The following is a 27,551-nucleotide window of genomic DNA, read 5'->3' as shown; positions in this document are numbered from 1 at the left end:
AAGTGCGTGGGTGCAGTGACACAGCCTTGCTTCACCCCGGTCTGTACATGAATTGGGTCTGTGGTGGATCCATTGCTCAGGATCACAGCTTGCATGTTATCACCAAGCAAGTGGAGGATGGTGACACATTTTAGAGGACAGCCAAATTTGAAAAGTACACCCGATAATCCCTCACGGTTGACAGTGTCAAAGGCCTTGATCAGGTCAAAGAAGGTTGAACCAATTCCACAGTCACTGACACCGATCTCCTCCCATGTGATATAAACCAATCCTTGTCACTGACACCAAGTGGACTGGGAAAATATGTTCAAGGGTAAGACTAGAAATGCAGTGACAAACATTTAATGAGATATTTCATAATCTCAGCAGAGAAATAAAGATGCTAAGAGAAGGATGAACCATCCCTGGCTAACGAAGGAAGTAAAGGATGATATCAAATTGAAAAAAAAACATACAATGTTGCGAAGGACAGTGGAAGGCCAGAGGATTGAGAAATGTTTAGAAACCAGCGAAGGAGGACGAATAATAAGAAAGACAGAGATGATAGCATACGAGATCAAACTAGTAAGAAATATAAAAACAGACAGTAAGAGCTTCAACAGGTATGTAAAAAAAGAAACGAGTCGCTGAAGTAAACGTTGGTCCCTTAGAAGATGAGACAGGAGAATTAATCATGGGAAACACGGAAATGGAAGAGACTTTGAACAGATATTTTCTATCGGTCTTCACAGTAGAGGACACTAAAAGCATCCCAATAGTTGTTAAAGGAGTTATTGTGGGGGGTGGGGACCTGAAAAGAATCACTCGAGATAAAGTAGGAAGCAAACTAATGGGATTAAAGGTGGACAAGTCTCCTGGACCTGATGGCATGCATCCCAGGGTCTTAAAAGAAGTGGCTGCAGAGATAGTGGATGCACTGGTTGTAATCTACCAAAATTCCCTGAATTCTGGAGAGTTCCCAGTGGACTGGAAAACTGCAAATGTAACATCCCTATTTAAGAAAGGAGGGAGACAGAAAGCAGGAAACTATAGACCAGATAGTCTACCATCTGTCAATGGGAAAATACTGGAGTCCATCATTTAGGAAGTAGCAGCAGGACATTTAGAAAATCATATTGCAGTCAAGCAGAGTCAGCATGGTTTTATGAAAGGGAAATCATATTTGACAAATTTGCTGGAGTTGTTTGAAGATGTAACGAGCAGAGTGGATAAAGGACAACCCGTTGATGTATATTTGGATTTCCAGAAAGTATTCGATAAGGTTACTGCACAAGCTAAGAGCTCACGGGGTTGTCGATAATATATCAGCATGGATTGAGGATTGGGTAACACACAAAACAGAGTCGGGATAAATGGGTCATTTTCAGTTTGGCAAACTAACTAGTGGGGTGCCGCAGGGATCAGTGCTGGGCCCTCAACTATTTATAATTTATATTAATGACTTGGATGAAGGGACCGAGTGTAACGCAACCAAATTATTGATGATACAAAGATAGGTGGGAAAGCAAATTGTGAGGAGGATGCAAAGAATCTACAAAGGGATATAGACAGGCTCAATGAGTGGGCAAAAATCTGGCAGATGGACGACAATGTGGTAAAATGTCAGGTGATCTCCTTTGGTAGGAAAAATAACAAAGCAAATTATTATTTAAATGGACGATTACAAAATACTGTTATACAGAGGGATCTGGGGTTTCTTGTATATGAAACTCAAAAAGTTAGTATGCAGGTACAGCAATTAATCAGGAAGGCAAATGGAATGTTGGCCTTTATTGCAAGGGGGATAGAGTATAAAAGTCGAAGTCCTGCTACAACTGTACAGGATATTGGTGAGACCCAGCTGAAGTACTGCGCACAGTTTTGGTCTGGACTTGTCTCCATTCCCATGCCGAGAGGATTTCTACACCAGACAGGAGAGGAACCAGGGAGTGAACCTGAAGGTACCTTCTGTGGCTGGGTTCAGTTCTATACTCCATGCTTACCCTCCCTCCCATCTCTCTCCTCCCCTTAACGTGCTGACTGTGGCAGGGTTCAGTTCGATACTCACTCCTTCCCCTCCCTCACATCTCTCCCCTCCCCTGAAGGTGCTGACTCTGGCTGTGTTCAGTTCTACACTCACTGGTTCCCCTAACCTGAAAATGATCACTCTGTCTGGGTTCAGCTATACACTCATTGGTTCCCTTTGCATTCCTCCTCTGAAGGTGCTGACTCTGGCTGGGTTCAATTCTACACTCACTGGTTCCCCTCCCCTGAAGGTACTGACTCTGGCTGGGTTCAGTTCTACACTCACTGGTTCCCCTCCCCTGAAGGTACTGACTCTGGCTGGGTTCAGTTCTACACTCACTGGTTCCCCTCCCCTGAAGGTACTGACTCTGTCTGGGTTCAGTTCTACACTCACTGGTTCCCCTCCCTCTCCTCCCCTAAAAGTGTTGGCTCTGGCTGGAACAAGTTCTACAATCACTGATCCCCTCCCCTTAAGGTGCTGAATGTGGCTGGAATCTGTTCCAAACTCACTGGCTCCCCTCTCATCCAATGCAGATGCTGAATCTGTCTGGTTTCAGTTCTGCACTCATTAGTTAACATAAGAAATAGGAGCAGGTGTAGCCCATCCGGCCCCTCGAGCCTGCTCCTCTATTTAATACCATCATCGCTGATCCGATCATGGACTCGGGTCCGCTCCCCATAACCACTTATTCCCTTATCGTTTATAAATCTGTCTATTTATGTCTTAAATTTATTCAATGTCCCGGCTTGCACAGCTCTCTGAGGCAGTGAATTCCACAGATCCACAACTCTCCAAGAAGAAATGTCTTCTTTTAAGTGGGCGGCCTGTTATTCTTAGATTATGCCCCATAGTTCTCGTCTCCCCATTATCAGTGGAAATTCCTCTCTGCATCCACCTTGTCAAGCCCCCTCATAATCTTACACATTTCGTTAAGATCACCCCTTATACTTCTGAATTCCAATGAGCAGAGGCACAACCTCAACCTTTTCTCAAAAGTCAACCCCCTCATCGAAACATAGAAACATAGAAAATAGGTGCAGGAGTAGGCCATTCGGCCCTTCGAGCCTGCACTGCCATTCAATGAGTTCATGGCTGAACATGCCACTTCTGTACCCCATTCCTGCTTTCTCGCCATACCCTTTGATCCCCCTAGCAGGAAGGACTACATCTAACTCCTTTTTTAATATATTTAGTGAATTGGCATCAACAACTTTCTGTGGCAGAGAATTCCACAGGTTCACCACTCTCTGGGTGAAGAAGTCTCTCCTCATCTCGGTCCTAAATGGCTGTGTTAAGTTCCAGACATTGACATCATTCACTTTGTTCCTGCACCAAGATGACCACACATGCACTCTGCTACTCATTGAATCAAAATAGCGGAGCGCTGAACCAGCCTTCCTGCATGAAGATGGCCGCTGTTAGTCTGGGCCTGTGACCGGGATAAAGCCCTGAAGCTGCAACCGCCAATATTCCAGTTATTATTCCGGGCTTGCAGCGGGCGCCGGTTGTTTATGAAGCCTCCCCGGCTCCCCGCTGGTCCATTTCTCCAATCTATCCCACTGAAAAGGACACTTCTGAGGAGCCTGTACCAAACGTGTTGCCGCCGCCATTACACGCACCGCGCATGCTACAAACACAGCCAGGGCCCGCGCCTGCGCACTGAGCTCCTGTAGTCTGGGTGCGGCACATTCTCCCTCGCGGGGCATGCTGGGTACATAAGACCATGAGAAATAGGAGCAGGAGGGGGCCACCCTGACCCCCGAGCATGCTCCCCATTCAATAAGGTCATGGCTGGTCTGATCATGGACTCGGCTCCATTCCCTGCCCGCTCCCAGAACCCTTCACTCCCTTACCACACCTGCAGTATTGTGCACTGTTTTGGTCTCCTTCTCTAAGTAAGGATATCCTTGCCTTGCTTAGATACAGAGTAAAGCTTCCTCAACACTATCCCACTAGACATTCCAAGGTGAGATATGGAGTATATCTCCCTCAACCTGTCCCATGCATTCCAGAGTGGATATTCTTTTTCCCTCAATCTGTTTCAGCGAATACACTGATGCGAACACCTTCTTGCCTTTTCGTAAAAGACCTTTATTGAAGATTCTCCGGCCAGGACTTGTCAAGACAAAGGGACACTCTCAATCAGAGCTTATTTACCTTCCCCTGGACAAGCGCCTTTTCAGCGCGACACAACAGTTATACATTTTCAAAACAGAGCACATTTGATTAGCACTTGGTCTATCCAATCCCTTTCTGCCTCCCCCCGCCCCCCCCCCCCCCCCAAGTACGTCCAATGGCAGGCAAGAAAGTCTCCCAATTAGGGCTGGTGTCAGGGTAAGGTTAGTTATAGCTTTGCTACACTGTCTTCCCTTATCAGTAAAGAACCCAATTAGTTTCCCTTCCTCCTTATCAGTAAAAGCTATTACTTTTCCCCTTCTATCTAGGATTGTTTTCTTTCTTTGTGCCGCCTTGCGTCTTTCTCATGACCCGTGTTTAACCTCAACTTCAACTCTTGGTAACCCCTTTTTTTCTGTCGATTCTGCAGTTGTCTGCATCTTGACATTTCTTTAGCTATTTTCCCATGATTCCCTATCTCCATCCTTTTGCCACATTCTCTATCCATTTGCCACATTCTCTATCCATCTACCACATTCGCAACCCTTCTTTACACATTGTCAGATACTGCATTGGTTAGATAATGAATAAAGCTCACTCTACACTATCCTATCAAACACTCCCAGGATAGGTACAGCACGAATTAAATATACAGTAAATCTGTGCCAAAGGAACTGTACCCCAGTGAGAGTCAGTGCCAGAGGAAACTACAGCATGGGATAGATACAGAATAAATCTCCCTCTACACTGTTCTGAACAATCCCAGTGCAGGTAAAGCACGGTATAGATGATCATAGCTGGCCCCTCGAACGAGGATGATTTGCTTCCACATGAGTTCACAGATGTTTCAATGAGGGACCCAATGTTCCAGTCCTGACCTTCAATTGAGGAGGTGGAAGATGCCTATGGGTGGATTGTTTTTAACGTGTGGTGACTGTTGCACACCAGCCACGACACGGGCATAACAGAGCTAGGATTGGTCCAGTGGCAAGGGTTAATCAGGATTACTGGAGACCTGTTTTGCTGTACGGAGCTAGTGTGCACAAATATAACAGTGTGGGCTGGTCCGTGCTGCCCCTGGGCTCTCGCCTCTTTTGCGCCCGGTACTCTCATTCGCTGCACCTCCGCCACGATCTCTCGCCACTCCTCCACCACAAACATTCGCTTCACCTCCAGCACGATCCCTCTCCGCTCCTCCTCAAAAAAAACACTCGCTGCACCTCCGCCACGATCTCTCGCCACTCCTCCACCACAAACATTCGCTTCACCTCCAGCACGATCCCTCTCCGCTCCTCCTCAAAAAAAACACTCGCTGCACCTCTGCCACGATCTCCTGCCCCATCTCTGCACCAAACATTCGCTGACCCTCCATCACGATCACCCACCAAATCTCAGGCATGCTCCCTCATCACTCCTCTGCCCCGATCACTCGTCACAAGTCTAGCACAACCTTCCATGTTCCTCTGCTGTACCAGGGCCCTGCCGATGCTCCTGCTCACGCTCCAAATGGCAATCTGGGCCCTGATGATGTCACCCAGTCATCTACCTCGAAGCCGTCACACATTTATGTCAGCTCACACTGAAGCTGCAGTGGCTCACTCCTGCTCTTTTTACAGCCCCAACCTGTGGAGATGTTCTCTCGCAGGTTGGGGTGGCCCATGATGTGATACATGGGTTAGATACAGTGTAGAGCTACCGCTACTCTACTCTGCCACATTAAATACTCTCAGGTGAAGTACAGCACGGTTTAAACAGAGAGTAAAACTCTCACTACACGGTCCCATTAAACAATCCCAGGGCAGGTACAGCATAAGTTATATCCAGAATAAAGCTCCCTCAACATTGTCGCAACAAACAGACGAGGGCCGGTACAGCACATATGGAGTACATGTCCCACAAACACTCCAGGGCAGGAACAGCATGGGATAAATACAGAGTAATTTCTCCCTCTACACTGTTCCAATAAAAAAATCCCAGGGCAGGTATAGCACAACTATTTTGTTGTTGATCTGTAAATCAAGTGCCCCCTGATTAAAGCTGGGGCGGGTGGGGGGCACTATAACCAACAAAATAAACCAATTAAACATTGGACAGTAAACTTAAATCAAATTAAAATTTGGTTGCTGGGGGTGATGATGCACTCCAGTCACTCTGGCTGAGGAGCTCCTCCCGTTGTCACAGTGCGCATTTCGTCCTCCAAGGAGTATAACAGATATGAGTAGGTACACAGTAAGGATCCCAATACACTGTCCCATCAAACTCTCCCAGGGCAGGTACAACATGGATTAAATACAGACCAAAGCTTCCGCTATACAGTTCCCAGGGCAAGTACAGTACAGTTTAGACATAGAGTACATCGCCCTCTAACGTCCCAGGCATTCCAGGGCAGATACAGCATTTATTAGATATTGAGGCGATCTCACTCTATAATGTTCAACCAGACATTCCCAGGGCAGGTACAACACGGGTTAGATACAGAGGAAAGTTCCCTCTACACCGATCTATCAAAAATTCCCATCACAGGTACAGCACGGGTTAGATACAGAGTAAAACTCCCTCTACACTGTCCATCAAACACTCCTCGGGCACGTACAGCACTGGGTACAAACACTAGTTTATGTAGGTCAGAATGTGGGAGGAGTGCATTGGAATAGTCAAGTCCAGAAGTAAAAAAAGGCATGGATGAGGGCTTCAGCAGTGGATGAGCTGAGGCATGAGCGGAGATGGGCGATGTTACAGAGGTGGAAATAGGCATTCTTAGTTATTTTGTGGATATGTGGTCAAAAACTTATTTCAGGGTTAAGTATGTCACCAAGGTTGTGAACAGTCTGGTTCAGGCTCAGACAGAAGTTGGGGAGAGGGATGGAGTTGGTCACTAGGGAACGGAGCTTGTAGTAATGATGATTACAAATATCAGAATATTTCACAGGCTATCACATGCAAAATGTGTGGATCAGTTTTTAATATTCAATTGGTTTCAAAAACAGGTTAACTGATCTAGAAAGTAACGGATTTCAAATCTTATGCAAGACAGTTCAATAAAGGGGTGGTTCAAAAGATTTCAGCTGAGTTTAAAGTGGGATACTGCAGTTAAGTCTACTACAACCACAACTCATGTATGCAACTGGAACAAATTTGGGGCTTGATATGCTAGAAAGCGAACTAGATGAGAAGTGATATAAGTTAGATTAAGAAAAAGCCCGAAAAGGGAACAGTCTGTAACAGAACATCAATTAATCTCCTCTGATCATGGAGGAATCAAATATTCAACAAACTGTGTTTGAAAAAAAGATAATTTATTCAACATTTATAGAGGGTATTGATCTCCAGCTTTACAATCTATATTAACGACTTGGAAAAAGGGACTGAGTGTAACATAGCCAAGTTTGCTGATGTTACAAAGATCGAAGGAAAAGCAATATGTGAGGAGGACACAACAAATCTGCAAAAGGACATAGACAGGCTAAGTGAGTGAGCAAAAATTTGGCAGATGGACTATAATGTTGGAAAGTGTGAGGTCATGCACTTTGCAGAAAAAATCAAAGCAACATATTATTTAAATGGCGAAAGATTGCAAAGTACCGCAGTACAGCGGGACCTGGGCGTACTTGTGCATGAAACGCAACAGGTATCTTGGCCTTTATTGCAAAAGGGATTGGGTATAAAAGCAGGGAAATCTTGCGACAGCTGTATGTGGAAACTGCGTGCAGTTTTGGTTTCCATATTTATGAAAGGATATACTTGTTTTGGAGGCAGCTCAGCGAAGGTTCACTCGGTTGATTCTGAGCATGAGGGTTTCACTTATGAGGAACGATTAAGTAGGTTGGGCCTCTACTCACTGGAATTCAGAAGAATGAAAGGTGATCTTATCAAAATGTATAAGATTATGAGGGGGCTTGATAAGGTGGATGCAGAGAGGATGTTTCCACTGATAATGGGGAGTCTAGGATTAGAGTGCATGATCTTAGAATAAGGGGCCGCCCATTTAAAATAGAGATGAGGAGAAATTTCTTCTCTGAGGGTTGTAAATCTATGGACTTCACTGCCTCAGAGAACTGTGGAAGCTGGGCCGTTGAATAAATTTAAGACAGAAATAGACAGTTTCCTAAACGATATGGGTATGGGGAGCGGGCAGGAAGTGGAGCTGAGTCCATGATCAGATCAGCCATGATCTTATTGAATGGCGGAGTAGGCTCGAGGGGCCATATGGCCTGCTCCTGTTGCTATTTCTTACGTTCTTATGTTGAGATAGAGGGGTTATTAAGATAACCAGAAAAAAACAAGAGCTGCCAGAATGAACGTGGTTCAGTGCCCAATGCAATCACAGTAAATCATAGAAACATAGAAACATGGAAAATAGGTGCAGGAGCAGGCCATTCAGCCCATCTAGCCTGCACCGCCATTCAATGAGTTCATGGCTGAACATGAAACTTCAGTACCCCCTTCCTGCTTTCTCGCCATAACCCTTGATCCCCCGAGTTGTAAGGACTTTATCTAACTCCCTTTTGAATATATTTAGTGAATTGGCCTCAACTACTTTCTGTGGTAGTTGAATGATGTTCTAATCTTTCTCCTCAGCCTATTTAAAACTCAGATGAGGAGGAATTTCTTCTCTCGGGGGGTTGTAAATCTGTGGAATTCTCTGCAGCAGAGAGCAGTGGAGTCTGGTTCATTGAATATATTAAGGTGGAGATAGCCAGATTTTTGAGCGATAAGGGAGTAAAGGGTTCTGGGCAGCGGGCAGGGAATGGAGCTGAGTCTATGATCAGACCAGCCATGACCTTATTGAATGGGGAGCAGGCCCGGGGGTCTGGGTGGCCCACTCCTGCTCCTATTTCTCATAGTCGTATGTACCCAGCATGCCCCGCGGGGGAGAATGAGCCGCACCCAGACTACAGGAGCTCAGTGCGCAGGCGCGATCTGGCTGTGTTTGGAGCATGCGCGGTGCGTGTAATGGCGGAGGTGACACGTTTTGTACAGGCTCCTAAGAAGTGTGCTTTTCAGCGGGACGGAGCGAAGTAATGGACCAGTGTGGAGCCAAGGAGGCTTCATGAACAACCGGTGCCCCCCACAAACCCGGAATAATAACCGGAATATCGGCGGTTGCAGCTTCGGGGCTTTCTCCCGGTCACAGGCCCAGGCTAACGGTGGCCATCTTGGTGCAGGAAGGCATGTTCACGCCGTCATTTTGATTCACTGAGCAGCACAGCGCGTGCGTGGCCATCTTGGTGCAGGAAACAAAGTGAATGATGTCTGTGTCCCGAACTGAACCCAGCCAGAGTCAGTACCTTCAGGGGAGGGGAACCAGTGAGTGTAGAACTGAACCCAGCCAGAGTCAGTACCTTCAGGGGAAGGGAACCAGTGACTGTAGAACTGAACCCAGCCAGAGTCAGTACCTTCAGGGGAGGGGAACCAGTGAGTGTAGAACTGAACCCAGCCAGAGTCAGTACCTTCAGGAGAAGGGAACCAATGAGTGTAGAACTGAACCCAGCCAGAGTCAGTACCTTCAGGGGAAGGGAACCAGTGAGTGTAGAACTGAACCCAGCCAGAGTCAGTACCTTCAGGGGAAGGGAACCAATGAGTGTAGAACTGAACCCAGCCAGAGTCAGTACCTTCAGGGGAAGGGAACCAGTGACTGTAGAACTGAACCCAGCCAGAGTCAGTACCTTCAGGGGAAGGGAACCAATGAGTGTAGAACTGAACCCAGCCAGAGTCAGCACCGTCAGGGGAAGGGAACCAGTGACTGTAGAACTGAACCCAGCCAGAGTCAGTACCTTCAGGGGAACGGAACCAATGTGTGTCGAACTGAACCCAGCCAGAGTCAGTACCTTCAGGGGAAGGGAACCAGTGACTGTAGAACTGAACCCAGCCAGAGTCAGTACCTTCAGGGGAGGTGGGGAACAGTGAGTGTAGAACTGAACCCAGCCACAGTCAGAACGTTCAGTGGAGGAGAGGGACGGGAACCATTGAATGTAGAACTGAAGCCAACCAGAATTGGTGTTGAAAACGGGGAGTGGAGGAGAAACAGGCCAGAAATGTGTGTTGATTTGTATTTCAGCACAGCAGGAGGGACAATGTGTGGGACAGGGATTTACAGCTTTGGAAGAACAAGAGAGGAAAGAATGTTCCATGGAAACTATATGTATCTATCCTGAATTTGTGTCTTGTACTGACAGTGATGAGTTTTGTTATCTCCTTTTACAGCGTATTAGAAGGGGAGATTTTCAGACAGGAAACACAAACCAAACATCGCGTCAAGATCTGACGGAGTCAATCGATTCATCAGGACCTGAATATCATCGGCCTTTGAAAGTGGAAGGAGAAATGTTTGTCTGTTCTGTCTGTGTAAAAAGATTTCAACTATCTGTGTGACTGGAAAAGCACCGAGACACACACACCCGAGTGAGTGTTCCAGGGCACTGCCTGTGGAAAGACCTTTAACCAGTTACACAGCCTGAAGAAACATCACACAATTCACAGCGGGGAGAAACTGTAAACGTGTTGTGTGTGTGGGCGAGGCTTCAACTGATCGTCCAACCGTCCAGAGTCACAAGGATACCCGCACCATGGAGAAACCGTGGAAATGTGGGGACTGTTGGAAGGGATTCAGATCACCATCTGTGCTGGAAATTCATCAACGCAGTCACACTGGGGAGAGGCCGTTCACCTGCCCTGTGTGTGGGAAGGGATTCACTGTATCATGCAGCCTGCTGACGCACCAGCGAGTTCACACTGGGGAGAGGCCGTTCACCTGCTCGGAGTGTGGGAAGGGATTCACTGCATCATCCGACCTGCTGAAACACCAGCGAGTTCACACTGGGGAGAGGCCGTTCACCTGCTCGGAGTGTGGGAAGGGATTCACTTGTTCATCCAACCTGCTGAAACACCAGCGAGTTCACACTGGGGAGAGGCCGTTCACCTGCTTTGAGTGTGGGAAGGGATTCACTTGTTCATCCCACCTGCTGACACACCAGCGAGTTCACACTGGGGAGAGACCATTCACCTGCTATGAGTGTGGGAAGGGATTCATTTGTTCATCCCACCTGCTGACACACCAGCGAGTTCACACTGGGGAGAGGCCATTCACCTGCTCCGAGTGTGGGAAGGGATTCACTCAGTCATCCATCCTGCTGACACACCAGCGAGTTCACACTGGGGAGAGGCCGTGCACCGACTCTGAGTGTGGGAAGGGATCCACTACATCATCCTACCTGCTGAAACACCATCGAGTTCACACTGGGGAGAGGCCATTCACCTGCTCTGAGTGCGGTAAGGGATTCACTCGGTCATCCCGCCTTCTGACACACCAGCGAGTTCACACTGGGGTGAGGCCGTTCACCTGCTCTGAGTGCGGGAAGGGATTCACTTGTTCATCCACGCTGCTGACACATCAGCGAGTTCACACTGGGGCGAGGCCATTCACTTGCTCTGAGTGTGGGAAGAGATTCACTCAGTCATCCCACCTGCAGTCACACCAGCGAGTACACACTGGGGAGAGGCCATTCACTTGCTCTGAATGTGGGAAGGGATTCACTCAGTCATCACACCTGCTGACACACCAGCGAGTACACACTGGGGAGAGGCCGTTCACCTGCTCTGAGTGCGGGAAGGGATTCACTACATCATCCACCCTACTGAGACACCAGCGAGTTCACAAGTGACTGCAGGAGTTGGATTCTGTTGTTATTGAGGCTGTTAATCACATCCCGACTGAACCATGTTCATTCGGACAGTTGGGGTTTGTCTCTGCTGATGTTAATAACCATATAACTGGGCTGGACTTTAATATTCTGGATATATTGCTGATTGTGTTCTCGGGGCTGCAGTGTCCATTTAAGAAACACTGTGGGTTATCTTACCCCTTAATTCAGCAACTCTCAACGGAAATTTAGTTTGCAATAAAATTATGAACTTTTACTTTAATCCTAAATTGATCTTTGGTACAAAATCTACAATAGTGTGTGAAATTTTCCACTGAATATAATCTCCAATTGGAAATAGCTTGCTGACAATTCTTAATGAATTGCCTATTACACACAGTGGCCCCTCCATATCCACCAGAAAGAAGGGGAATGGGAATTGGTGGGGAATCAGTGTACCCAAATGTTGTCCTTCCCATCTGGGTGTATCAATCATCTCGGCACGAGAATGGAGACAAGTCCAGACCAAAACTGTGCGCAGTAGCCCAGGTGTGGTCTGACAGTTGTAGCAGTACTTCTCTACTTTTAGATTCCATCCCCTTTGCAATAAAGGCCAGCATTCAGTTTGCCTTCCTGATTAATGCTGTACCTGCATGCAAACTTTTTGAGTTTCATGTACAAGAATCCCCAGATCTCTCTGTATAACAGCATTTTATAATCGTCCACATCTAAATAATAATTTGCTTTTTTTTTCCTACCAAAGTAAATCACCTGATATTTTACCACATTATAGTCCATCTGCTAGACTTTTGCCCACTCATTGAACCTATCTATATCCCTTTGTAGATTCTTTTGCGTCCTCCTCACAACTTGCTTTCCCACCTATCTTTGTACCATCGGCAAATGTTACACTCGGTCCCTTCATTCAAATCATTAATATAAATTGTAATTAGTTGAGGCCACAGTACTTATCACTGCGGCACCCCACTAGTTACTGTTTGCCAACCTGAAAATGACCCATTTATCCGGACTCTCTGTTTTCTGTTAGTTTGGCAATCCCATATCCATGTTGATATATTACCCCCAAACCCGTGAGCTCTTAGCATGTGCATTAATATTTTGTGTGGCACCTTATTGAATGTTTTCTGGAAATCAAAATATACAACATCAAGTGATTCTCTCTTATCCACTCTGCTCGTTACATCCTCAAACAACTACAGCAAATTTGTCAAACATGATTTCCCTTTCACAAAACCATGCTAACTCTGCCTAACTGCAATATGATTTTCTAAATATCCTGCTAGTACTTCCTTCATAATGAACTCGAGTATTTTCCCACTGACAGATGATAAGTTAACTGATGTATAGTTTCCTGCTCTCTGTCTCCCTCCTTACTTGAATAGGGGTGTTACATTTGTAGTTTTCCAGTCCACTGGGATCTCTCCAGAATTCAGGGCATTTTGGTAGATTGCAACTAATGCATGCACTATCTCTGCAACTAATTATTTTAAGACCCAAGGATGCATGCCATTCGGTCCAGAGGACTTGTCCACCTTTAGTCACATTAGTTTGATTAGCACTTTATCTGTAGTGATAGTGATTGTTTTAAGTCATCCGCCCCACTCCCCCTCCGCAATAGCTCCTTGATTATCAACTGTTGGTATGTTTTTAGTGTCCTCTACCGTGAAGCCTAATACAAAATATTCATTCAAAATCTCTGCCATTTCCGTGTTTCCCATTAGTAATTCTCCAATGTCATCCTCTAAGCGAGCAATGTTTACTTTAGATAATCATTTCCTTTTTATATCCTGGTAGAAGCTCTTACTGTTTGTTTTTATATTTCTTGCTAGTTTGCTCTCATCTGCTATCTTCTCTGTCTTTTTCATTTTTTAGTTGTCCTTTGCAAGTTTCTAAAAATTCCCAATCCTCTGGCCTTCCACTGTCCTTCACAACATTATATGCCTTTTTTTCCAATTTGATACCATCCTTTACTTCCATGACGACACTTGTTGCACACGTGATTGACCAGGACACGAGAAGTGTGGTTGCTCCACAATGACAGGGTTTCATCTGTTTCAACAGAAACAACTACACTGTGTTATTTCCAGAAATAATCCCCACTGTCTGGCCTGAATGAATCCATGTCACTACCAAATGCTGCAATGTTTCCTCCACCCCACAGAGTTCCATCTGTTTAAAGCCACGACAGAAATGTCCCATTTCCTCCTGGAGTTTGAGGGACATCAGCTTTAACAATGGGGCAGAGTTTCAGCCAATGAGCGAGATCCAGACCCAGCCCTGCCCACTGGGGGGCTGCAAGTCCCACCTCTCGCACACTGCAATTGCTTGGAGGATCAACCGCCTGCCTGGTCCTCCAGCCCCGCCCCCACTCTCCCTATTGGTCGGGAGCTGCCGTCAATCAGCCGGGCAGTGTGAGCTGAGCATGCACAGTGGGTGAGTCAGCAGGTGAGAGACAGGCGGAGGGAGGGAGTGGGTTAATAAAGAACGCGCTTATTTGTACTGCCAAAATGGCCGCCACGCCGCACCATTTGTCTATGATTGGTCCCTTGGAGGATAAGCCACACCCTGAGATTTCACTGGAATGTGTAACTGGAACCGCCCATCCCAAGGTCTCACTGACTTTGCAAATTGTAACTTGATCCACTTTGAATTCCTGAAGTGACAGAGGACAGAGCTCCCCATAAGATAGCAAGGTCCAGCCAAAGTACCTTGCCCCCATCCCAGTGCATGCCTCCCCCAGCCGAAGTGCTTTACCCCAGTCCCAATACATGCCTCCCCCAGCTGAAGTGCTTTACCCCAGTCCCAAGATCTGCCTCCCCCAGCTGAAGTGCTTTACCCCAGTCCAATACATGCCTCCCCCAGCCGAAGTGCTTTACCCCAGTCCCAAGATCAGCCTCCCCCAGCAGAAGGGCTTTACCCCAGTCCCAGTGCATGCCTCCCCCAGCCGAAGTACATTACCCCAGTCCCAGTGCATGCCTCCCCCAGTCAAAATGCATTACCCCCATCCCAGTGCATACCTCCCCCAGCTGAAGTACTTTACCCCAGTCCCAATACAAGCCTCCCCAGCAGAAGGGCTTTACCCCAGTCCCAAGATATGCCTCCCCCAGCTGAATGTCTTACCCCAGTACCACTGCATGCCTCACCCAGCAGTAGTGCCCGACACTAGTCCCATTGCATTTCTCCTCCCGCCGAAGTATCTTACCACCGTCCAAGTATATGCCTCCCACAGCCAAAGTGCCTTACCCAAGTACCAGTATAAGCCTCCCCCAGCCGAAGTGCCTTACCCTAGTCCTAGTCGATGCCTCCCCCAGGCAAAGTGCCTTACCCCAGTCCCAGTATATGCCTCCCCCAGCCGAAGGGCCTTACCAAAGTTCAAGTGCATGCCTCCCCCAGCCGAAGTGCCTTACCCCAGTCACAGTGCATGCCTCCCCCAGCCAAAGTGCCTTACCCTAGTCCTATTGCATTTCTCTTTCATCCGAAGTGTCTTACCACCGTCCCAATATATGCCTCCCACTGCTGAAGTGTCGTACCCCAGTCCCAGTGTATCACTCCCCCAGCTGAAGTGCCTTACCAAAGTTCAAGTGCATGCCTCCCACAGCCGAAGTGCCTTACCCCAATAACAGTGCATGCCTCCCCCAGTCCCAGTATATGCCTCCCCCAGCCGAAGGGCCTTACCAAAGTTCAAGTGCATGCCTCCCCCAGCCGAAGTGCCTTACCCCAGTCACAGTACATGCCTCCCCCAACCAAAGTGCCTTACCCCAATCAGAGTGCATGCGTCCCCCAGCCAAAATGCCTTACCCCAGTCCCAGTGCAGGCCTCCCCCAGCCAAAGTGCCTTACCCTAGTCCTATTACATTTCTCCCTCATCCGAAGTGTCTTACCACCGTCCCAACATATGCCTCCCACTGCTGAAGTGCCTTACCCCAGTCCCAGTGTATCACCCCCCCAGCTGAAGTGCCTTACCAAAGTTCAAGTGCATGCCTCCCCCAGCCGAAGTGCCTTACCCCAGTCACAGTGCATGTCTCCCCCAGCCGAAGGGCCTCACCAAAGTTCAAGTGCATGCCTCCCCCAGCCGAAGTGCCTTACCCCAGTCACAGTGCATGCGTCCCCCAGCCAAAATGCCTTACCCCAGTCCCAGTGCAGGCCTCCCCCAGCCAAAGTGCCTTACCCTAGTCCTATTGCATTTCTCCCCCAGCTGAAGTGCCTTCGCCCAGTCCTAGTGCACCTGCTCCCAGCCAAAGTGCCTTACCCAAGTCCGAGTGCAGGCCTCCCCCAGCCGAAGTGCCCTACCCTCGTCCCATTGCATTTCTCTCCCTGCCGAAGTGTCTTACCACTGTCCCAGTATATGCCTCCCCCAGCCAAAGTGCCTTACTCCAGTCACAGTATATGCCTCCCCCAGCCAAAGTGCCTTACCCCAGTCCCAGTATATGCCTCCCCCAGCCAAAGTGCCTTACCCCAGTCACAGTATATGCCTCCCCCAGCCGAAGTGCCTTACCCCAGTCCCAGTGCAGGCCTCCCCCACTCGAAGTGGCTTAATCCAGTCCCATTGCATTTCTCGCTCATCCGAATTGTCTTACCCCAGTCCCAATATATGCCTCCCCCAGCTGAAGTGCGTTACACCAGTCCCAGTGAAAGCCACCCCAGCCGAATTGCCTTACCCCAGTCCCAGTTTATCCCTCCCTCAGTTGAAGTGCCTTACCGCAGTCCCAGTGTTAGCATCCCCCAGTTGAAGTACCTTACACAAGTCCCAGGTATCCCTCCCCCAGTTGAAGTGCGTTACCCGAGTCGCAGTGTATCCCTCCCCAGATGAAGTGCCTTACCCCAGTCCCAGTGCATGCCTCTCCCAGTTGAATTGCCTAACCACAGTCCCAGTGCATGCCTCCACCAGTTGAAGTGCCTTACTCCAGTTCGAGTGCACACCTCTGCCAGCCGAAATCCCTTACACCCATGCCAGTGCATGCCTCTCCCAGCCAAAGTACCTTGTCCCAGTCCCAGTATCTGCCTCCACCAAGCGAAGTGCCTTAAACCAGTCGCAGTTTCTGCCTCCCCCAGCCGAAGTGCCTTACCCCAGTCCCAGTGCACAGCTCCCCACAACCGAAGTGCCTTGCCACAGTGTGAGTGCATGCCTCCCCCAGCCAAAGTATTTTACCCCAGTCGCACTGCATGCCTTGCCCAGCCGAAGTGCCTTACCCTAATCCCAGTATATGCCTTCCCCAGCTGAAGTGCCTTATCCCAGTCCCAGTGTATCCCTCCCCCAGTTGAAGTGCCTTAGCCCAGTCACAGTTTATGCCTCCCACAGTTGAAGTGTCTTACTCCAGTCCCAGTGTTAGCATCCCCCAGTTGAAGCACCTTACCCCAGTCCCAGTACATGCGCCTCCCAGCCGAAGTGCCTTACCAAAGTTCAAGTGCATGCCTCCCCCAGCTGTGGTGCCTTACCCAGTCATAGTATGTGCCTCCCCCAGCCGAAGTGCCTTACCCCAGTCCCATTGCATGCGTCCCCCAGCCGAAGTGCCTTACCCATGTCACAACATATGCCTCCCCCAGCCGAAGTGCCTGATCCCAGTCACAGTGCATGCCTCCCCCAGCCGAAGTGCATTAATGCAGTCCAAGTGAATGCCTCCCCCAGCCGACGTATCTTACCTCAGTCCCAGTTTAACCCTCCCCCAGTTGAAGTGCCTTACCCCAGTCCCAGTGCATGCCTCCCCCAGTTGAAGTGCCTTAGCCCAGTCCCAGTGTCTTCCTCCCCCAGTTGAAGTGCCTTATCCCAGTCCCAGTGTTAGCGTCCCCCAGTTGAAGTGCTTCATCACAGTCCCAGTGTATCCCTCCCCCAGTTGAAGTGCCTTACCCCAGTCCCAGTGTTAGCGTCCCCCAGTTGAAGTGCCTTTCCACAGTCCCAGTGTATCCCCTCCACCCGTTGAAGTGCATTACCTCAGTCGCAATGTATCCCTCCCCGAGCCGATGTGCCTTATCCCAGTCCCACAGTATCCCTCCCCAGTTGAAGTGCCTTACCCAAATCACAATATATGCCTCCCCCAGCTGAAGTAGCATTTCTCAGTGCAAATGCATGCCTCCGTCAGCCAAAGTGCCCTACCCCAGTCCCAGTGAATGCCTCCCCCAGCCAAAGTGCCTTAAACCAGTCCCAGTGCATGCCTCCCCCAGTTGAAGTACCTTACACAAGTTCCAGGTATCCCTCCCCCCGTTGAAGTGCGTTACCCTAGTCCCAGTGTATCCCTCCCCCATCCGAAGTGCCTAACCCCAGTGCATTCCTCCTCAGCCAAAGTGCCCTACCCCAATCCCAGTATATGCCTCCCCCAGCTGTAGTGCCTTACCTCAGTCCTAGTGTAACCCTCCCTCTGTTGGAGTGCCTTACCCCAGTCCGAGTGTGTGCCTCCCCCAGTTGAAGTACCTTGTTCCTGTCCCAATGTATCCCTCCCACATTTGAAGTGCCTTACCTCAGTCCCAGTGTATCCCTCCCCAGCAGAAGTGCCTTACCCCAGTCCCAGTGTAACCCTCCCCCAGTTGAAGTGCGTTACCCCAGTCCCACTGTATCCCTCCACCAGTTGAAATGCCTAACCACAGTCCCAGTGTATGCCTCCACCAGTTAAAGTGCCTTACTCCAGTCCGAGTGCACACCTCTGCCAGCCGAAGTCCCTTACACCCGTGCCAGTCCATGCCTCTCGCAGCCAAAATGCCTTGTCCCAGTCCCAGTATATGCCTCCACCAACCAAAGTGCCTTAAACCAGTCAAAGTTTATGCCAATCCCAGCCATAGTGCCTTACCCCAGTCCCAAAGCACACCTCACCCAACCGAAGTACCCTACCCCAGTGCCAGTATATTCTCCACTAGCCGACGTGCCTTACCCTAGTCCCAGTGCATGCCTCCCCCAGTTGAAGTGCCTTAGCCCAGTCCCAGTTTATGCCTCCCCCATTTGAAGTGTATTATTCCAGACCCAGTGTAGCCCTCCCACAGTTGAAATGCCTTTCCTCCAGTCCCAGGGAATCCCTCCCCCAGTTGAAGTGCCTTACCCCAGTCCCAGTGTATCCCTCCCCCAGTTGAAGTGCCTTATCCCAGTGCCAGTGTATCCCTCCCTTAGTTGAAGTGCCTTACCCCGGTCCAGTGTATCCCTGCCCCAGTTGAAGTGCCTTACCCCAGTCCCAGTATATGCGCCCCCAGCCTTAGTGCCTTACCCCAGTCCCAGGGTATCCCTCCCCAGCTGAAGTGCCTTGGCACTGTCCCGGTGTGAGCCTCCCGCAGTTGAAGTGCCTTATTCCAGATCCAGTGTATCCCTCCCACAGTTGAAGTGCCTTTCCTCCAGTTACAGTGTTTCGCTCCCCAGCCGAAGTGTCTTACTCCAGTCCCAGTGTATGCCTCCCCCAGTTGAAGTGCCTTACCACAGTGCCAGTTTATCCCTCCCCCAGTTGAAGTGCCTTACCCCAGTCCCAATATATGCCTCCCCCAGCCGTAGTGCCTTACCCCAGTCCCATGTGCATGCCTCCTCAGCCAAAGTGCACTACCCCAATCCCAGTATATGCCATCCCCAGCTGTAGTGCCTTACCTCAGTCCCACTGTAACCCTCCCTCTGTGGAAGTGCCTTACCCCAGTCCCAGTGTGTGCCTCCCCCAGTTGAAGTACCTTGTTCCTGTCCCAATGTATCCCTCCAACATTTGAAGTGCCTTACCCCAGTCACAGTGTATCCCTCCCCAGCCGAAGTGCCTTACCCCAGTCCAAGTGTATCCCTCGCCCAGTTGAAGTGCCTACCCCCAGTCCCAGTACATGTCTCCCCCAGCCGAAGTGCCTCACCCCAGTCCTATTTCCCTGCACCACCTGCATGGAATGATTCGGGCCAGGAGGGGGCGGGGCTTGCCACTTGTCAATCACAAAGTGCAGAACCAATAGTTCCCTGGCTTACTAAACCCGGGGAGTGTGGGCCCAGGCCCGAGAGACAACACTCCGCACCATCCGCTTCACACACACCCGGGCTCGTCCCCAGGCCTCGAATCACAGCCTGCAGACACCGTGTTTACCCATCGGTTACAGACACGGTCAATGAGCGTCCGGGGGAGTGGGCTCAGCGGCCATCATCTTGGTCAGGGCGGGGCGAGCAGGCTCAGCGGCCGCCATACTGGTCAGGGTGGAGGGAGCGGGCTCAGCGGCCGCCATCTTCGCCATCTTGGTCAGGGTGGGGCGTTGGAGATCGTGCTGAGCGGCCGCCATCTTGGTCTGGGCGGGTCTCGCGGCGCATGCGTGGCTTTTTCAGCAGGGACAATGGGTGGGCGGGGCTTCAGGTTGTCTGTCAGTTTGATTGGACCACATGTTTGTGACCAGGTCAGTGGCCCCTGAAAGGGAGTCTTCTTGTGCTGATTGTTGCCTTGTGACTCTGGGCCAGCCCGACTCACCTTATTGGGCCAGCCTGGGATAACCCCATTGGGCCAACCTGGGCTCACCCTATTGGTCCAGCCCAGGATCTCACTATTGGGCAAGCACGGGCTCACCCTATTGGGCCACTCAATTGCACTCTTTTGGGCCAGCCTATGCTCAGCCTACTGGCCATCCCAGGCTCACCTTATTGGGGCAGCATGGGCTCACCCTATTGGACCAGCACAAAAGATGCAGTGTCCAGCAGAGAGAATCAGCAGCTCATTGATTTTATTCTCACTCTGTGCACAGCGGGTGCAGAACTGAACCCAACCTTGTAAACTGGAAATGCATCATTACAGTCACATTGGGGAGAGGACGTTCACCTGCTCTGAGTGTGGGAAGTGATTCACTCAGTCATCCAACCTGCTGACACACCAGCGAGTTCACAAGTGACTGCAGGGGTTAGATTCTGCTGTTATTGCTGGTGTTAATGGCTTCCTGACTGAATCTTGTTTCTTGTGTTGGTTGGAATTTGTTTCTGCTGATGTGAATAACCCCTATAACTGGGCTGGAGTTTAATAATTTGATATTTTAAATAACAGAGTGTGTCTATATTTGATGTCTCCAAGATAAGAGGGGACTAAGTTATTTCCTGTTACCGACTGTACCATTTTGTGCATTTTCTACTTTCTAACTCTACATTATTTCAGTCTCATATCTTTGGTTACTCTCAGGGACAAGTCCCAGTTCCTCTTACCGTCCAGAGTACCTCTCCTTGCCTTGGTATCGAGCAAAGGTGTCAGAAACACGCCCGGGATCACTAAACACAAAACCCAGTCTCTTAATCACTTTCAGATACTGGACTGAGTGTGTGCCCCTGTTGGAGCGGATTTTTGGACATATACTTGACTAGTATACGGGACCAAACATTTGTTTTTATTTTCCCCTTGAATGTATTTTGTAAGGGACAATACTGATGCATTGTGCTTTATACAAAAAAGCGCAGTTAGACTTCAAGGTATGCTGGCCTTGAGTTATGGAGATAGGAAAGTGAGATAATGAACGACTGGAGAGATAAGTGGGGGTATGTTTGTCTTTACCGATGCCAAAAAGCCTGCCACTTGTTTTTTTGTTGATAAAAGGGGAACTAGTCCTCTTGGATGTATATAATTCCTGTCACAATGCGATGCTGGTTTATATCAAGAGCTCAGCCTTGGTCAGTAATTGTGTCAAAAGCTTTGTAAACATTGTAATGCGATGAATGGACTTAAGGACTAGTGCTAAAGCACGTGATGTAAAGTGACGTAATTTGTAAGATAAAAAACCTCACTGGAGATATCAAATTGAGAAGCTGGTTCAGAGACAGGGGTCTCTAACACTTCTCCCAAAGCTTTGTCTCCGATTTAATAAATCTCTCTTTATATATTATACAGTCTCGGAAATATTTTTCCACAACAAAATGGCGTCACAAACAGGATACTGTCCGATCAGACGTGATCACTTAAGACAGTATCTGGAATCTGGTGTTAGAGACTGAGAGAGAGGTGTATGAGCACGACGGGATAGTGTATAAGATACGAGTAAGTAGATAGCAGGAGGAGGCTGACTAACCAGTTTGAGTTGTCCCTTTAGTAAATAAGGTCGGTGCAGAAGGGAGCTGATCACTCCAACCTAGAGGTGAAACTCCGGTCGTAAGGAAACACGCTAGCTTTGTTGCGAAGACAAAGGAACTCCACAGAGTAGTCGTGGCCGCGAGTATTACAGAAACAAAGGGAAACGTCCGAGACTGGCGAACATGGAAGGTAAAGAAGGGAATGTAAAACGCGGGCTGCCCGGGTCATTAATTAATTCCTATCATTAATTGTAACTTGCGTAATTACATAATGCCATAAGAAAGCTGATAGTGACTATCTTAAGTGACATATGGATCCAAAAATAGAACTGGCCAGACTTAAGCTTTGTTGAATGAAGAGAGACTTTTGTGATGTCTATTTTGAATGAGAATACTTGTGTGATTTTGACAGCGGAATGAATGAAAAGCCTGTTTGGGAAGGTATGGAGTGGCTGCCTGTTTTAGCTCCACCACTTTTTCCAAACAGAGTGAAAGTTTTTTTAACCCTTCGTTGTGTTGTCCTGTATATGGGAAGTTTAAGAAAGTGTGAACCTTCTGGTATTACATTTTATGTTAGAAACGCAGGTGTGGATATATACGGATAATAAGTTACAGAGCTAGTAAATGCACAAAGGATAGGTTTGTTGAATAAAAGATAAAAATTCATGGTCCTGGTAGTAAAAAAATAAAGAATTTATTTGTCACGCTCACTTACTTGTCGAAAGAAAACATGCAATTGGGTTGAAAGACATAAATTTAGTCGAGGAATGAGATAAAGAATGCCTTTTAAAACGCTCGCATTTTCCTTTGTGTAAAACCTTGACACAAAAGCTTCTAGATCAGTAAAAAAAAAAAGTTTTAAATCTAGAAATACCTTCAGGGATCAGGCCAAACTCCTGGGCGAGTGGTGAGCTATCTGTGAAGGTGTAAAATGGACTTTGCAAAAGACTAAAACAGTAAGTTTTGGCAGTTTAGAAAATAAAAAGATAAAGACACAACTTTGAAAATAAACAAATTGAACGATTGGAAAAAACAAGTGTCTTCGATTGTCTGATGATTTTAAATACAAAACCTAATTTGAAGAAAGGTGATCTAAAAAAAAAAGACGTAATGCACTAATTAGGTGCTGGAAAAAAAAGGGGTGTTTGCGATGGATAAAGACATAACTTACTAAATACCAGTTGATATCAGCTGTGAAAAAGATATTGGTTCAATTGGAAAAAAAAAAGAATTTGAAGAGGTAAAAAACACACTCCATTGATAATGATTCTAAATTATTAAAATTAAGTTGGTGCCGCTGGGACCCGAGACGAACAGATAAGTATTGAGAAACTATACCAGGAAACTTCTGAAGAGGAAATAGGTATGTGGACAAAACAGGGCGCAACGCAAGGGAAGGATAACGTTTGTAGACGAAACGACAAGGTAATGGCGCCTGAATGCATACAGAATACCTTATTGGAGTTGCATCATGGCCTGTCTCATTCAGGATGAGAGGCCATGACCGGGAGTCTTGGGAGAGATTGGTGGTGGAAAGGGATGGGGAGAGATATCACCAAACATTGCCATCGATGCATTACGTGCGCACAATATTATCCAGGCCGGCCCATTAAAATTAAAATGCGACACCAGCCCCGTCCACGGGGGCCATGGGAACATGTACACATTGATTTCACAGGTCCTTTGCCCCCATCTCATGGAGAAAAGATATTGCCTAGTGATTATAGATCAATTTACCCGGTGGGTAGAAGCTTTCCCCACACGTGATTGCACTGCCTCAACAGTGGTTAGGATATTCTGACCAAGGCACCCACTTCACCAGAAAGATTGTAAAAACAATATGCCAGCTGATGGGCATAAAACAAAAATTCCACATTCCCTACCACCTGAAGAGTTCTGGGATGGTAGAGCGCATGAACCATACCCTTAAGAACGCCCTGGAAAAGGCCATGCAAACGTCAGGAAAAACGTGGACGGAAGTAGTACCCATTATATTGATGAAGTTAAGAGCCATGACAAATCGGACAACCGGATTAATCCCTTATGAACTAATGACAGGAAGGGCGATGCAATTTTTTTTTCTTATTTATTTTTTCTTTTAGAGTCTACCTGCAAAACATAAAACATGTATCCGTGCCACCCGACCTGGATGACAGACACAAGACATTTACAAGGCCCTTTTTTTGTTTTTTTTCGGTTTTTTTTTGTGTTTTTTTTTTTTTTTTGGGCACTAAAATCAAATTTTTCCTTTTTTCCAGTGCCCCCTATAAAAGGAGAGGGGGACACTAAAAGCACCGGCAATTAAAACAAATTAAACTTAAAAAACGTAAAATCAAATTAAAATTTGGTTGCCGGGCGTGATGATGCACTCCAGTCCCTCCGGTGCCCACCTCTCGCGGAAGGCCGCGAGCGTACCGGTGGACACCGCGTGCTCCATCTCCAAGGACACCCTGGACCGGATGTAAGAGCGGAAGAGAGGCAGGCAGTCAGGTTGAACGACCCCCTCGACCGCCCGCTGCCTGGACCGGCTGATGGCACCCTTGGCCGTGCCCAGGAGCAGTCCTACGAGGAGAGGGCGATGCAATTACCAGAGAACATCATAACAGGTGGGGCCGATGCAGGCCCATTAAAAGACAAAATAAAACGGTATGTTTTGGAACTAAGTACTCAATTAAAAGCGATGCGTAAATTAGTTAGGGACAATCAGGAAGAAAGAGACGCGGAAGCAGAGCTTACAAAGCTCCCTGAAGTCCCGTTGGCGGGAAGTCGCGTTATGGTAAGGGTCCTCCCGGGAAAACTGGGGTTTGCCCCAAAATGGATAGGACTATATGAGGTTATAATCAGCGGGGAGACTTGTGCCTGCATCGATGTTAAATGGAACGGACAATGGAAGCATTGGACCCAGCTTAATGTTTTTGAACCAGCCGTTTAGCACACGTATAAGTTGTTGTTGTTTGTCTATTTACAGATTGACAGCGAAAGATTCTTCAAGCAAGCCATACGGCCATTTTGACTATTTGTTAATTATAGAGTAATAAGATGAAACTATATATTGCGATCTGTGCGATTATCACAGTTCGTGTTTGGTCCGGCCTGCTAGCTCGACCGAAACGAGAGTTACATGTGAATACCTTTTTGTACATGTCTTATGTTTATGCACAAAATGGGAACTTTTGCATTTGCTGGGTATGTTTGCACATCCCCATACATAACAAAGGAGGCATCCCTTTGAGGTCAATCTCCCTTAACATTTCGGAAGTAGCGGAGTGGGTAATAAAGAAACATGGAGATGGGGCGGTTACCTTTTGGATACATTGACGGATGGTACCAGACGGAATACAATAGGTCGGTACGACCCCCGTTCCTGGTTTTGACCAACACCTCAGAAGTTGGAAGACCCACCACTGACATTTGTTTCACTCGAAACCTGACTGATGAGGAAACAGGTTTTGAGCAGGATATAGCAATTGTACGCAATACTTTAACCTCACCAGTTGGAACATAACAGACAGCGAAACAATAAACCAGGGGTTCCTTGAAATGGAGGGTTTGAAGAATCAGACAAGTAGCCAGGACTGGGACCCTAAGATTAGGTGGCGACGGGGGCTGAGAGAGAGAGATTGGGATCGAATCTAACAGCATACAATGGCACTTATTTTGTGTGCGAGCACAAGGCCTACCCCTGGTTGCCACAGGACTGGAGGGGGTCCTGTTATTTGCGATATGTGGTCCCCTTTGTCAGACGGGTACATACTTTAGCAGAAGTACAGACACCAGGTCGAATAAGACGAGCTCTTACCCCGGTAGAGAGGTTATTTGGGGTCATGATGCTCCCATTCAGGATAGGACGCACCATGGATGAATTATGTAACCGAGATAGGGTACTGGAAGAGATAGTTAAAGACACTGCTGAAGCAATGGAGGGCATAACGGCTGAAATGGTAGCCATACGCACAATGGTACTCCAGAACCGTTTGGCCCTAGATACGAGCACAAAGTGGGGGCACATGTGCCTTAATTGGAGCTGAATGTTGCACTTACATTCCCGATAATTCAGAAAACATACCCAACCTCGCTGATCACATAAGAAGGGAGGTAAAGAAGTTATCCACGACAGCAGGTGGATCTGGCTGGTTTGACTGGCTGTTAGGGGAATCCTGGGCGTCCTATCTTATGCATGGAGTAATTATTCTGGTTGTAATAATAATTACTTGCTGTCTGATTATCGGGTGTTTTAACATCTGCTGTAAAGTTATGAAGGCCCGACTGATCCAGTAGCCAGTGTAATCGCCAAAGAAGCAGCAGCACACTTGATGGAAATACCTGAAAACACCAAGGATGAAGAAACAGACGATGTTGACACTGACCACTATCTTTGAAGGGTAGCCTGGAGCTACAGGCAAGGTGGACATACGGAACATCAGGGAAGTAACATATCCCAAAGGACGAATATATGACACCATGCTACTTTCATTGTGGTCATCTGGATTTCGTGAACATCCTCCAGGGCCGAAAGGGGGAGTAATGTTGGAGCGGATTTTTGGACATATACTTGACTAGTATACAGGACCAAACATTTGTTTTTATTTTCCCCTTGAATGAATTTTGTAAGGGACAATACTGATGCAATATGCTTTATACAAAAAAACACAGCTAGACTTCAAGGTATGCTGACCTTACGTTATGAAGATCGGAAAGTGAGATGATGAATGACTGGAGAGATAATTGGGGGTATGTTTGTCTATACCGGTGCCAAAAAGCCTGCCACTTGCTTTTTTGTTGATAAAAGGGGAACTAGTCCTCTTGGATGTATATAATTCCTGTCACAATGCGAGGCTGGTTTATATCAAGAGCTCAGCCTTGGACAGCAATTGTATGAAAAGCTTTGTAAACCTTGTAATGCGACGATTGGAGTTAAGGACTAGTGCTGAAGCACGTGATGTAAAGTGACGTAATTTGTAAGATAAAATAACCTCACTTGAGATATCAAATTGAGAAGCTGGTTCAGAGACAGGGGTATCTAACACGTCTCCCAAAGCTTTGTCTCCGATTTAATAAACCTCTCTTCATATATTATACAGTCTCGGAAATATTTTCCCAAAACACCTCACAGCATCTCTCTCTAAACCAATCACATCAAATAATTGGCAAAGGTTTAGAATCAACTAGATGAATAAGTAAACACATCACAGCCTAATAACCTAGCTCTATATTCACAGGAGAAAACCTGTTATCTAACGCCTCGAATGTCAATTGGTGAGATGAGCGACTGAATCACTGTCCACGTGCAACAGCATCCATTCCCACTGTCCCCACATTTGCAGTGTTGAGTCAGGTGGGCGCACAAGTCTCACAGGCTGAACGATTGTTTAAGGTACATCCACACACACAACATGTGTCCTGTTCTCCCCGCTGTGATTGGTGTTTTTACAAAGGCTGATGATAAGGTGATCCTGATCAATCCAGGGAATCTCTCAAATCTTGACGTGATGTCTGGTTTGAGTTTCCCAGCTGAAGATCCTCCTCTTCTAATACCCTGCAAATGGTGGTTACAAACGTTGTTACTTTAAGTAAAGGATTGAAATTCAGAACACACTATTCCAGATTCTACAGAACATCCTGTCCTCTCCTGTCCCCCCTAAGCTGTAAATTCCTTATTCAAGGCTCTCCCCTCCATCCTCACTCTCTAAAATCAACATTCCTTTCATCGCCTGAGATGTATTATCTCCAGAATGTGCTGAATCTGGCTGTGTGCAATTCCACAGACATTAGAAAACCTCTCGAGCCTCACCGTCAGTCGA

The 27,551-nt window shown here is 47.7% G+C and overlaps 1 protein-coding gene across 1 annotated transcript; it reads left to right on the top strand.

Annotated features, from left to right (window-relative positions):
- The first annotated feature begins 509 nt into the window (after window positions 1-509).
- Window positions 510-12,043, top strand: LOC139235359 (zinc finger protein 229-like). The gene is made up of 2 exons (XM_070866503.1): window positions 510-602; window positions 10,325-12,043. Exon 2 carries the CDS (start codon window positions 10,687-10,689, stop codon window positions 11,779-11,781), a length of 1,095 nt encoding a protein of 364 aa, XP_070722604.1. The 5' UTR covers window positions 510-602; window positions 10,325-10,686; the 3' UTR covers window positions 11,782-12,043.
- Window positions 12,044-27,551: the final 15,508 nt, after the last annotated feature.

The sequence above is a fragment of the Pristiophorus japonicus genome, chromosome 23, assembly GCF_044704955.1.
Source record: "Pristiophorus japonicus isolate sPriJap1 chromosome 23, sPriJap1.hap1, whole genome shotgun sequence".
Taxonomy (NCBI): Eukaryota; Metazoa; Chordata; class Chondrichthyes; family Pristiophoridae; genus Pristiophorus; species Pristiophorus japonicus.
This window is presented reverse-complemented; position numbering and strand designations above follow the sequence as displayed.